Source organism: Rutilus rutilus (genome assembly GCF_951802725.1).
Source record: "Rutilus rutilus genome assembly, chromosome: 10".
Lineage (NCBI taxonomy): Eukaryota > Metazoa > Chordata > Actinopteri > Cypriniformes > Leuciscidae > Rutilus > Rutilus rutilus.
In genome coordinates, this window is record NC_140215.1 from 6,466,792 (window position 1) to 6,479,697 (window position 12,906).

A 12,906-nucleotide genomic window follows, 5' to 3' on the forward strand; every position below is an offset into this window, starting at 1 on the left:
GTATGTGGTTTATCTTTTCATTGGGATAAAATATGAGAGCTTTTAAAGAATCTTAATGCAGCGTTTCATGGTGACCGTTAAACCACCTTAAAAGTAGTCAATATTCAATATTTATGACTTTACTAATGGAAAATATTTCCTTCTGCTGCACATCTCAAATGTTGTTGTTTTTTTGGATCATACAGCAGTTTGGGGTCAGTAAGATGTTAAAATTAATTTTATTAATCAAGGATGCATTAAACTGATCCAAATTTCTATTTCAAATAAATGCTGTTTCTTTTGAACTTTCTATTCATTAAAGAATCCTGGTTTTCACACAAATATTAAATCAGCATAAATGTTTTAAACATTAATGATGATGTTTCACTGAACCAGAATGTTAGAATATTCAAATGATTTCTGAAGGATCATGTGACACTGAAGACTGGAGTAATGATGCTGAAAATTCAGCTTTGACATTTTTTTATTTTAATATATTCTAAACGTGTTATTTAATATTGTAAAAAATATTTTTACTGTATTTTTGATCAAATAAACACCGTCTTGGTGAGCATAAGAGACTACCATTGAAGGTGGTAAGCATTTTTAAGTGTAAAAACCTGGAAATGTATTAAATTGATTGAATAATTCCTTACATTTCAGTCTATTCCTCACACAAATGATTCCTGAGGTCTGAAACATAATGCTTGAGTTATATGTTTTGTCCTTTTTGAGCTCGACTGTCATTGAACTGCTGTTGTAGTCATAAGAGCTGCATAAAGATCCTTTAAAAATCTCCTTGTGTGTTCCAAGGAAAAAATACAGGTACAGCATACAGGTTTTAGGGTGAGTAACTCATTTTTTGGGTCAGCTACGCAGCCTTGTATCTTTCATTTTGTGTGTCAAAATCATATGTCTGAAATGTTATAAATCCCACCAGGAGTTTATATTATACAGCAACACTCCTGGAATCCGAAAACCACCAAAGCTCAACTTAAAAAAAAGAAAAAAAGAATGATCGGTACAGAAAATAGTTCTGCTTCCTAGCTCTCTATAACCTTACCAGTCAAACATGCTGCACTGGATAAGCCATAAATCAAAGAGCGCCTGAGCTCCTGGCTCAGACCTTCCTACAGCAGAAGTCTGCGGAGGGAAAACCTCTTCCTCAAGGACACGGCTGAACTCAGCCTTACAGAAACCGTCTCGGAGGATTCAGGTCTATGCAGGAAAAGAAAAGATCCTCCAACTAGACGGCAAGGATGAAGTGAAAGTCAGAGTCGCCCCTGCAAACCCTCGCTTCCGCATGCAGAGATGACTTTTGTCAATAATAAACGTGCATCGTTTTTCGTGAAAAACTCCCACAATGCCCTGCTCTCGAATCTGCAGTGACTTAATGCAGCATGAATGCTGAAGGACGAGTTCATCCAGAAACAAACGGATTATCATCTCACCTACATGTCGTTTCGAACGGTGTTCGTCATGCAAAGCTATTATTTGACTTCGGAAGATTTGGAATAAAAGTCACATGGAGTGCTTTTATGGAGCGACATGTGGGGGAACTTTCGTATTTAGATTAATAGATTGAAAAATTAAAAATAACTTTTTTCCAGTTAAAAATGACATTACATCCTGCTATCCGCGGAAGGCTAATGCCGCTAACTTCAAAACAAACAAACAAACATACGTTAAATGACAACCTGCTTCTACATTACAAATTATAAAGGCAAAGTCATGATTCACACAAAGAGAGCAAAATGACAGACTCTAAAGGGCTCTTAGTTTGTCTGAGAACAAACAGCAACAGACACACACACACACATACATACACACACCCGCACATCAAGTGAAGTATTAACAGCTGGTTGTTGTCATGTCCTGGTCTTTTTATGTCCCCTGTTCAAGAGTTCAGTGAGAACTGGTCCTGTTCTATGGGCTTTTTCACCCAGGCACCCAGGCCCGCTTTGTGAAAGGCCTTGATGAGCGTTTGCTTCGCTGTGTGATACTCCTCCGCTGCTTGTTTGGCTTCGTGGTACGAGCTGGGCTTGGGCACTTTGATTCGCAGGGTTGATGAGAGCTGCAGAGACAGAGAAAAAAATGACAGTCCGTGATGTTTTTTTTCCACTATTTTGTAATATAATACAATACTCATTAGGCAGCTCTATTTTACACTTAAAATGCAAAAAAAAAAAAAAAAAATTCACGTTAAAGCGGTAAAAATATTGTTAATCTCCTGTCTGTGTGATGGACGCACAAGACTCGTACGCACAGAAAGCCGCTTTGAGTTCTCTTACGCGCTTGAATGAACAAAACACACAAAAGTATGCCAAAATACCCGTTTTCTCCAATATCCTCGTAAGCACATACTCTTAAATGAGTTAAATAAAGCCTTAAATGACCTCAAAGAGTAGTGAGATAACTTCATTCAATTTCTGCTTATATCCTACGTGTTAGATCAAATATACTATCTTTTTGTTGTTTCTACATTTAAATGTGAAATTATCAAATATAAAAACTTTAATTTTAGGTGTGATTATGTTGTTCACTATTATAGTTACATATACGGCCCAATCCCAATTCTATTTTATACCCCTTCGCCTACCCCTAACCCTTGCCCCTTGAATCAGAGTGTCAAGGCGTAGGGGTGAAAATATTCCCCTAAGAAATGGGACACCACTACTACACCGTTACATGTCATTATACATCGTCGCTAGCGCCTACGTCACAGGAGATGCGCCAATGTTGATCACAAACTTCCAAGATGCCGTCGTCAGCTGTAGTCTTGCGTGAGTTACAGATATTTTTTGTATTTTTCTTCTGAAGTTTGCAGAAAACAACTGAGATGACGATATCTTCGACGCCTAAAGCTGCGTTCACACCAAACGCGAATAGAGCGTCTGGCGCGAGTGATTTCAATGTTAAGGCGCGTTTACGCGCGTCTGTAGGTCTTGCGGCGCGAATGAGGCGTTTAGTGCGGCGCAGTGGACGCGAATTCGCCTCATTCGCGCGTCCACTTCGCTTCAAACTTTTGCTTTTTACACGCGTCATATTGTTAACGAACTTTAAAGATTTTTTTGCAACCGTTTCTTTGAAGAACATGACCGTAAATATGAACACAAGATTGAATGTGACAAAGAAAATGATTATTGGCAGTCATGTTCCCTCTGTAGCCGGTGTATGCAGGTACATTTCTCATACCCCTTCGTTTGAAGTGTGGTCCCGAAAAATCTTCGTTTCAAGGGCTATCTGGCCCTTCCCCTTCCCCCTACCCCTCCAACCAAAAGAGAATTGAGACAGCCCTTCCCCTTCACGTGCACACGCAAAACAGAGGGGAAGGGGAAAGTGAAGGGGTAAAGGCCTCATTATACTTCTGCGTCGGACCTACGCCGGAGCCTATACGCCGTAGGCAACGTGTTGGTTTTAATTTATACTTCTGTGTCGTTGTCCGCGTTGACGCGCACCTAGGGAGCATGTGAAACCCCCGAGGGAGGGGTTCTGGCAGACCAATCACAGCGCTTGTGCCCGCGTAGAATTGACGCGTTGTTACATTTTTGGAGAGGTGCACGTCAGGGTACGCCGTAGGGTACTACCGCGCGCTACACACAGCCTACGACGTAGCTACGGCGGCAGTTCGATGCAGAAGTATAAATAGGCCTTAAGGGGTAGAATTGGGATTGGCCCAAAATAATACACACACTGTATAATCGATATACTATACTGTATATTACGTATAACTATAACTATATGTAATTACACAACTACAATAGTGAACAACAATTGCGAAAAACGCAAAGGAAACGCTTAACCGTTTTTAGTACATGGTTGTCGTGTATATTATATTTCATATTATATTTTTCATTCCTGTTCTGTATACCATTAAATATAAAGGATTTGTTGTGGAAAGAGGTACCTAAATCCTTGTTTATAGTGTTTTTAACATGCTTCAAATTTATATTCACATGCTTCGTTTTGAAATTTGTGATATAGTCTTACCTTAGTGTGTAGTGGCACCCAGCGGCTGTATATGGCGTGCTTACAGAGACGTGAGGGTCTGCCCATGTCATCCTTGCCTGTGGTGGCGTTAATGACTTCTAGAGCCTGATCTCCCACCGTCCAGTTCACACTGAAGTTGGGGGCCTTTCCTGGCTGCCGGGCCTCAGCGTTACTGATTCCTGCAAACACACAAATACACTCATCATAGTAGAAAACTAAACCCGGAGATGGTGTTTGGTGTATTTGGTGCAAACATACAGTCTGGCCTTTTTATGCAGACGACTTGATATAACTAAAATATTTCCTGAACAAATGCAAAAAAAATTATTTCAAAGCTTGTTTTTTTTTTTAACCAGATAAAACAATGTGTCCAAGGTTGTTTAAATAGTTTATTTTGAATAAACAGATTTAAACAACTGTACTTACGAGTGTAATTGTCTCCAATAAGATCCTAAACAACAGACTAATGACTTTTACACGTCTTACACAAGAACTCAAAAAAGCAATACCAAGCCAACAAAAAATGTTAGAGGACAGACTAAACCGAAAACAAAGAAGAAACTATATTAACTGAATATTTACTGGTAATTAATTTAAAAATACTTGAAGGCTGTACGCTATTATTTTAATCTTTTATAAATATAATTTGTAATTTTATAAGAATATTTCCATTAAGCATTCAATAAATGGTTCATTGCATTACGCATTACCTCTTTACTGGCAGACCAAGACAACAGGAAGAAAAAGAGTTGATAAATGCAGAAGGGTCGTTATCAAGCATAGGTCGAGTATGTTATGCTTCAACCTCCCACAACACATCATCAAATGGAGATTTTCAGCAGTACGCCATTAAAAGCAAGTTCTGCAAGGAATCTGATGTAACCCACTGCAAAAGCAGTGCTGTGTGTTTCTAATGAGGAACAAAAAGTGAGAAAGGATATGTTCTCTCCAAGAGCAGCCAACATCTCCCTGATGACTCTTTGAAACTCAAGCAAATATTTAATGAGGAAACCTTAGTGTCTAAACCCAGTGCGTAGAAACTAGCAAAAAGTTGTGATGCTACTTAACTTACAGTACCAAGGTTTTTCAGAAGCATTAAAAAAGTTTTATCAAATATACCTCAAGGATTGGTATCAGGGCCGATCAGGCATCTGCTGTGACGCAAGTGTATTACAGTAGGGGATGATAAGCGCCTTCAAGTGGGTTTGCCAACCGCCATTAAAAGGAAAACAAGCTCATATGTGCGCGAGTGACGCGTGAGAACCAGTGAGGTCTGTTCTAGTATGTCACATGCACCTTCGAGCTTCTGCGGTAAGTATATTTGATGTGCACTTTTATAACGAATCACTCGAAAGTCATTTATTTACTATTTATTTTTGTCTCCAGGCCATCCGAGACGTTTTTGTCATAACGTGTTGCAATGGGTTACGCCTTGCTTGGGATTTTATTGACAGCTTTCTAACCTTAATTCTACAATTTTTTTCTTTTTGTTGCAATTACTGCTTATTGTGCATATAAAATGTGACTGATTAAATTCAAAACTATTTCATGTGATAGTTAGGCAATTAAAAGATACTGCCTCTATACGTAGCTTCAAAATAGTTCGCTTTTAGTAGGTAGTTTTTCTAACCACTAAAAGTGTAGCTTAACTTATAGCTGAACCACTTTACATTTTGACAGCTTTTCCCAACCAGCAGGGGCATCTGCGATTTCAGGCATGGTGTGAATTACTGAAACAGGTCGTCGGTGTGTGATGGCGAGATGGAGAGCAGGCCCATCTAAATTCCAGTAATTCATCAAACCACAAGGAAATTGGAAGAGAGTGGGGGGAAACTGTCCATCTAGTAAATGGTAATACAATTTGACATCGGTGCCGTTTTCAATGATTCGGGAGTGTAAATGCGAGCCGGCCGTATGATGTTGTCTTACCGCTGAGCAGGGGGCGGTTGAGGGAGAATTGCTGGGGCAGGTCTTCGATGTCAGCGATCCGCTGGTACATGGCTCTGGACAGATGATCAGCGTGATACAGGCTGCCCAGGATGATGCTGGAGAAGTAGATGGGCTCAGTGAAGTAGCTCATCAGAGAGCCCTGGATGCCCACCACGTTCCACCTGCAGGAACAAACACAAACACCTTCAAGACACAGATAGCATTATTTTATATGGACTTTTCTCTCTGATGTACGCAACCCCCATCAAAACGAACCTGGGGTCCATTTTTATTACAAATAATATTTTTACTTTTTTTATTTGGCATTTTGCATAGTTTTTTTCCTCTAATGTACGCAGCACCATCAGAACAGACCTGCAGTTGATTTTTATTTTAGTCAATTAGAATTATTGTTACATTTAATTAGAATGTAATTATTTTACAATATTATAATTTACAATTTCATTAACTTCCTCCCTGCTGTTCGCAACCCCATCAGAACAGACGTGTGGTGGATTTTTATCATGATTAAATACAATTATTGAATTTACTTATAATTATTTTATTATTAACATTTTGCATTGCTTTCCCCTGCTGCTCGCCATTAGAGCAGACTTGCCGCCCAATTGTATTATATTTAATAATATGATTAATTATAATTATCACATTTTATATTTGGTAAATAATACTTTCTATCTAGGTCCAACAGTGGACCTTTTTTCACCAAGCTGCTTGGCAATTTCCCCGTAGCCCTTTCCAGCCTTGTGGAGGTGTACAATTTTGTCTCTAGTGTCTTTGGACAGCTCTTTGGTCTTGGCCATGTTAGTAGTTGGATTCTTACTGATTGTATGGGGTGGACAGGTGTCTTTATGCAGCTAACGACCTCAAACAGGTGCATCTAATTTAGGATAATAAATGGAGTGGAGGTGGACATTTTAAAGGCAGACTAACAGGTCTTTGAGGGTCAGAATTCTAGCTGATAGACAGGTGTTCAAATACTTATTTGCAGCTGTATCATACAAATAAATAGTTAAAAAATCATATATTGTGATTTCTGGATTTTTTTTTTTTTTGATTTTGTCTCTCACAGTGGAACCTACGATGACAATTTCAGACCCCTCCATGATTTCCAAGTGGGAGAACTTGCAAAATAGCGGGGTGTTCAAATACTTATTTTCCTCACTGTATATGAAGAGTTCAGATGCAAAAGCCTCTAAGTGCCATCTGAAATTTTCTTCTAGAATGATAATTTTTATCAAGCTTGTATATTTAAGTTCAGTAATTTCACTTAAATGACAATTAATAGGTCATTTTCATTGCCATTTAAGTGAAATTACTGAATTACTGAACTCATATTCATATATAGATTTTTTTTGTTTTTTTTGTTACTAGCCTGAAGTACTTCCAGCACGTTTACATAATGGATTCCTAATCTCACCATCTAAAACACTACAAATTACCATGTAGATGGAGCAGGTTACAATCAGGAAGTACAAGAATCACACAACATGAAAACAACAGAGCAAAAAAAGCAATCTGGCCAGCAGCCCAGATATGAATGATTTTCACACGCCTGATATATAAAAACAGCACCCGTGGAATCGTGGATGAATTGTTCAATTAGAGCTGTTCTTACAAACCACCTCATTTACATATTTTCTTTACAGGTCCCAGATTCACCCACTGGGTCTCCCTCCTCAGCCATTCACAGTCAAAAGGCCTAATCAAGCCCAAAGCTGCTTCCCCAAAACAACACCTGCTGTACGCAGCTGAAAAGATCCCAGACTCAAGTGATTAGAGCTGTTCTTTTCAGCCTGACCAATCAACAGCCTCCCATGCCAGAAAGACACAGCTCAACTTTAGCTATTGCTACTGTTAACTACTTTGTTAACCAAGCACTAAACGCACTGCAGCGCATTCAGAGTTCCTGCTGGCGGATATCCAGTCTACCTGCGCAACTAGATTTCTTTTTAAAGGTTTGATGACACATCCTGGATAACATTTGACAAATCCAGACTGTAATGTAAAATGTGAATATTTCAATTATTTGATGAAATGTGTTCGAAGTCTTTAACTCTAAATTTAAATCAAAGTCAAATGTAAAAAAAAAAGAACAAAATCCATTTACAAGTATTTATTTCAGGAGTTGTTTTGCATTTAATTCTGTTCTAAAAAAAATTAAACGGGTGATCAGGAAGAGGGTTTATGCACGATAGACTTAAGCTAAAGACATGGCATCGACAAAAAGACATTCTGCCTGTTTTGGAGCTACTGTTTTTCTTATTTCAGACGTGGCCGGATCAGCACCTTCCATTAAAAATTCACAGGAACACCAGTGTGTCCCGGTTTGAGACTCACACCTAGCAGAGCAGGTACAGGCCCTGACGGAGGAGACACAGCGTTCTATCAACACCACATGCTCATTCATCTCGGCAGATGGGCTGCTTTTCCTTGAGTGTGAGCTGTGAACATCAGTTCTGCTGTGTGTGTGAGTGTGTGTGTGTGTGTGTGTGTGTGTGTGTGTGTGTGTCAGGCCGTCCCTGAGCAACACATAAACTAGCCCAGCCCTCACTAAATACCGCTTTCCTCTAAAAACCAAAGCAATAAATTGAATCAGCAAATACAGTATCAAACAGATACTGAAAACATGAAAGCTTTATTGTCTCTCTATAGTTCAATACTTCAACTGATGCATTGTATATAGACATTAATACTAAATAGGTTAAGGTTAACCCAGGGCCATCAACATTGTTAAAAAAAAAAAAATCATTAAAAAGCTCTATTAACACACAATCTTCAGTGAATAACATATTTTGTTATTATCTCCTTTAGTCCGACAACCAAAAAAAATAGGGCTATCAAGTGATTACATTCTTTTAATCTAATTAGACATAATAAGCAGATCAATCAATCGAATTAATCGCAAATCAATCCCCCCAAAATATCATTTTAAGTCATTATTGTGTTAGATGAGAAAAGCATTCAATAGACATTACAAAAGGTAGCTTTATAAAGAAGTATTTTGAACTAACATAGAATTTATTACACAAACATTTAAGGCTACAATGTGGCCATAACTGGCATTTAAGTACAGTATATTTACACAGCATGTTTAATGCAGCTCAGAGGTGGCATGAATATGAATACAAATAATTAAATTATACTCTAAATTTGAATCCAAAACATCCATTAGGCGGTGGCAAGTTAGGTGGTATTTACACTGCAGGTCTTGATGCCAAATTCCGATTTGTTGACTATTTATGATTTTTTTGACGACCATCTTACATCTTTTAAAAGTGACCCATATCCGATATCTGTATTTTCACTATACTTTTGGAGAAACGACACAAGGTAGACGTACAGAAAAGCTTAGGTCAAAAAGGATGTTCCACATATGAATGAGGATATCGGAATCCATGTGAATTTTTCCATTACATTTCCATTATTTGAATCATGTAATGTATATGTGGCCTTACTGTCTTAATGACTGAGTCATTCATTCAACCGATTCATTCCAACGGCTGATTCATTCCGGAACTAAGCAAGTGGCCGTCTTTATGAAAGCGTCATTGAATCAACTGCTCACTCGATTCATTACAAACCGCAGATTCAGTCAGTTCTGCTGTGGCTTTGTCTGGAACTATTTTCATTGGCGAAACTGAACAAAAACAGACAATATTGTGTGGTATTGCTAAACTATATCATGTGATATACTTAGACAAAAACACATAGAGGGGCATTTTTGCCCTCATATCTTGAATTTTAGTGGCATTTTAAATGCATTCTAATAGGCTTCATCACAGTCAGTTGTTGCCCTGCATCATGTTCATAACTAAAGTGCATGTCATTTAAGATGATGTACAGGTCTGGGCCGGGGCGTTGTGCATTAATCATTTTAACACATTATTTTTCCCCATAATTAATCGTACCAAATGAATATGTTAAATTGACAGCCCTAAAAAATATTAATAATTTAAAAAAAAGCAGCTTTGCTGTTTTTAAAACAAAAACAACAAAAGGTTTGTAGTTTCAATGGGAGTCTAAAATAACAAAATAACAAAAAAATTAAATGAATGAATAAAAAAAAAATTAAGTACAATTAAAAAAAAAAGTAGAGTGCAGGATGAGGTTGATATAAACGTACTGCAGAGTGACAGTTAAAGTGTGAGTGTGTGTGCTGAGGTGGAGATGCACACTGGGTATTCTCTCATTAGCAGAGACAGGACCTGTGCTCTCTGGTCACAGCTGTCTCTGACATGTTCTTATCTCTTGGCTAACAGCTGCTGGGCGGCAGGGACAGACGCATCGCCACATTGACCCCACAGGATAAATGAATGCTCCCTCCTACTCTGATAATACTGTCTTCTTTATTTAACTAGGGTTATAGTAATGTTGAACCCATGCACCTCTTTCCCTGTCAATTATGAAGTCCGGTAATAGCCAAAGAGCAATTAAATTCACAAAGCCCTTGTTCTCTTCTCGACGGTGACAGGTACAGCGTCTACCCAGTGCAGTGAGATTAACCAGAAGGTTCCAGACTACTGCTTTTGCTGAGCTGTCTATTATTCTAATGAAGAGGGCTGACAATACCTTCACTCCAGAACTTAGAGAGCTGCTTAACTAGGCAGCAACTTCTAACATAGCTATCATAGAAGCAAAGCAAAGGTAGGCAGGAATTTATGCTCATTATGGCCAAATATCAATGCAACATTACATCCTTTACAGACAAGGACACCCCAGAATGCATTGTGATGAGCTCAGTGTAGAGAGTTGGAATATTTTCTTATTTTGTAAACTAGCAAAAGAAAGAAAGAAAAGTATTTTATATGGTTATTAGTATGTACTGTGTTTCTGCCTTTTCTCAAGGCCGCGGGAGCATGGTAGTGGGCTTGTGTTTTGATACGCACTTCATTCCACCAAGCGTCGTTTGTTTTCTTCTTATTTAAATCCAGATAATTGATTTACAAAACATCGATCGAAATTAAGGTACAAATTATACAAAACGAAAAAACTTCAAACAAACTAATGAAGTGGTCAAAAATCATCTCAGACCCACTTCATATCTCCCGACATTATGAATTCAATCCATTTCTACGCCCTTTTTGTCTCCCGTTTTTTATATTTTCTTTCTTAATTAACAGATTAAATTAAAACAAAACAACTAAATAATATCATAAAATTGTAAAAAAAAAAAAAGAAACTAAATAAATGTACTTAAATGGCTACAACATACTGTATCATTACCTAAGGAACAGTTCAGGCTCATAAAATGGCTTGCCAACGTTTTATCATTTTTAATATTCTCTCTCTCTCTCTCTATATATATATAAGTTTGGGACTAATGTTTGGTGCTACGCCTTTCCATCCCCTTTATATATTTATTTAATTTGTCTATTTGTCTTGCCTACGTATTGTTTGTCGCATGGACAAGATAATAGATAAATCACATTGGTAGAAGCTCATGTAACAAATTGTTTAATCTTATATGTATGGTTCGTTATGCTACTACAAATGGAAAAACACCTTCTACGGAAGTGTCTACGCACTTAAGACAGGGAAAGAAACCAGTGTCCTTGTTTATACGTCCATCAGGACAAGTCTTTATGAAGGTGTTGGATTTGTCCAAATAATGCCTAATGTTTCTCGCTCTATAATATGAAAAAAGAGGCGGGACTCTCGCCCACTGGATCACACTTAACCTGTTAAGCTGCAACCCCACTTTTGAAAAATCCCCAGAAATGACATACCCAAACTGAAACAGATACAGTTCATGAACCCTTTGCATTAAAAGCACAAGTATGATCTCATTTGAAAGCTGACACCTGGCAGTTTATTGTAAATGTAGAATTAATTATTGTCATAATGACAAAAATTGTTATAAATAGCTTCAAAGTTTTGTAAAATTATTAGAAATTAATTTTTATGAAACATCCTCATGAAAATAAAATTGAAGTTGGCACTGGAGCAATCTAGAAATGCACTACAGCTAAAGCCATATGTCTAAACATTCTATGTTTAAAATCTGAAGATAATAAGTCCAAAACTCTGTATTTAGTTAAATGTTTTTCAAGACCATGTCAAATGACTTTATTTTGATTTGACGCTAAAATGCTACTGATGTTTATTGTCATCTTCTAACCATCTATCCAGTATATTGTCTCTATTGTTTTGTGGTGCAGACGATCCCCATTCAGTCTCAGTCTCTCCTGCACACATTCACACCTCTCCAGCCTGGTTATGGCTCGAAATATGCATTTCTTTTGTCTGCATTATAGCTACTAACGACTGGCTATTCACAGGCTATTCATAGGGTTTCAGTCCCTAATTTCTTTTCTCAAAGTTTACCTCACATTTTAAACTGTATCAAATGCATTTCTTGAATAAAGACACATTTCAGGTAGCATTCAAAAAATAATAAAAGTATAACTTCTAGGTAGCAGGTGCACCTAGGGCTAGCTAGCATGTTAGCTTAGCACACCATCAATACACGACAATTTATGAGATTAAAACCATGTTTGTGCTCTAAACTTACTTTTTAACGCACGTTGAGTATTTTAAATAATCTTCTGTGATCTAATTTGGCTTCAGATAAAAAAAATCAGACAGAAAATATACTATTGGATAGTGTTCTGCACAATGATAGTCTATATAGATTAGCATTACATTATAAATATAATCTATTATTATGAAAATACCTGGCATGGCTTGAAAAACACAGGTAACTCAAATATCAGTGCAATCATGTTTATTGTCTTCAAAACATCTGTATCTGCATGTTACAGCGCGATCTCTTGTTAGCTTTGTGTGTATCAGTGACGTCCTGGAATGTCACATGGTCATGGCTCTTCTTCATGTTCCATATATGGACTATTATTGTGCATGTAGCGCCCTCAGGCTATTGGTATGAATTAAAAAACACAGTATCGGTATACCAAATGCTCATAAAGATTACATCGACGCATTTGGGTATAAATTCAATAAATATTATTCCTGTCTATAGAAATCTGA

At 37.6% G+C, this 12,906-nt stretch overlaps 1 protein-coding gene across 2 annotated transcripts in view; it reads right to left on the reverse strand.

The window, feature by feature from the left end:
* Positions 1-1,554: 1,554 nt before the first annotated feature.
* Positions 1,555-12,906, reverse strand: part of adarb1b (adenosine deaminase RNA specific B1b) — a 163,347-nt gene continuing 151,995 nt past the window's right edge. For both annotated transcript variants that reach the window (XM_084420794.1, XM_084420795.1), the window contains 3 exons: positions 5,899-6,080; positions 3,970-4,148; positions 1,555-2,053 (listed from right to left, as the gene is read on the reverse strand). In XM_084420794.1, the coding sequence (XP_084276920.1) occupies positions 1,877-2,053; positions 3,970-4,148; positions 5,899-6,080 (538 nt within the window). In that variant the 3' untranslated portion in view covers positions 1,555-1,876. The remainder of the gene's footprint in view (positions 2,054-3,969; positions 4,149-5,898; positions 6,081-12,906) is intronic.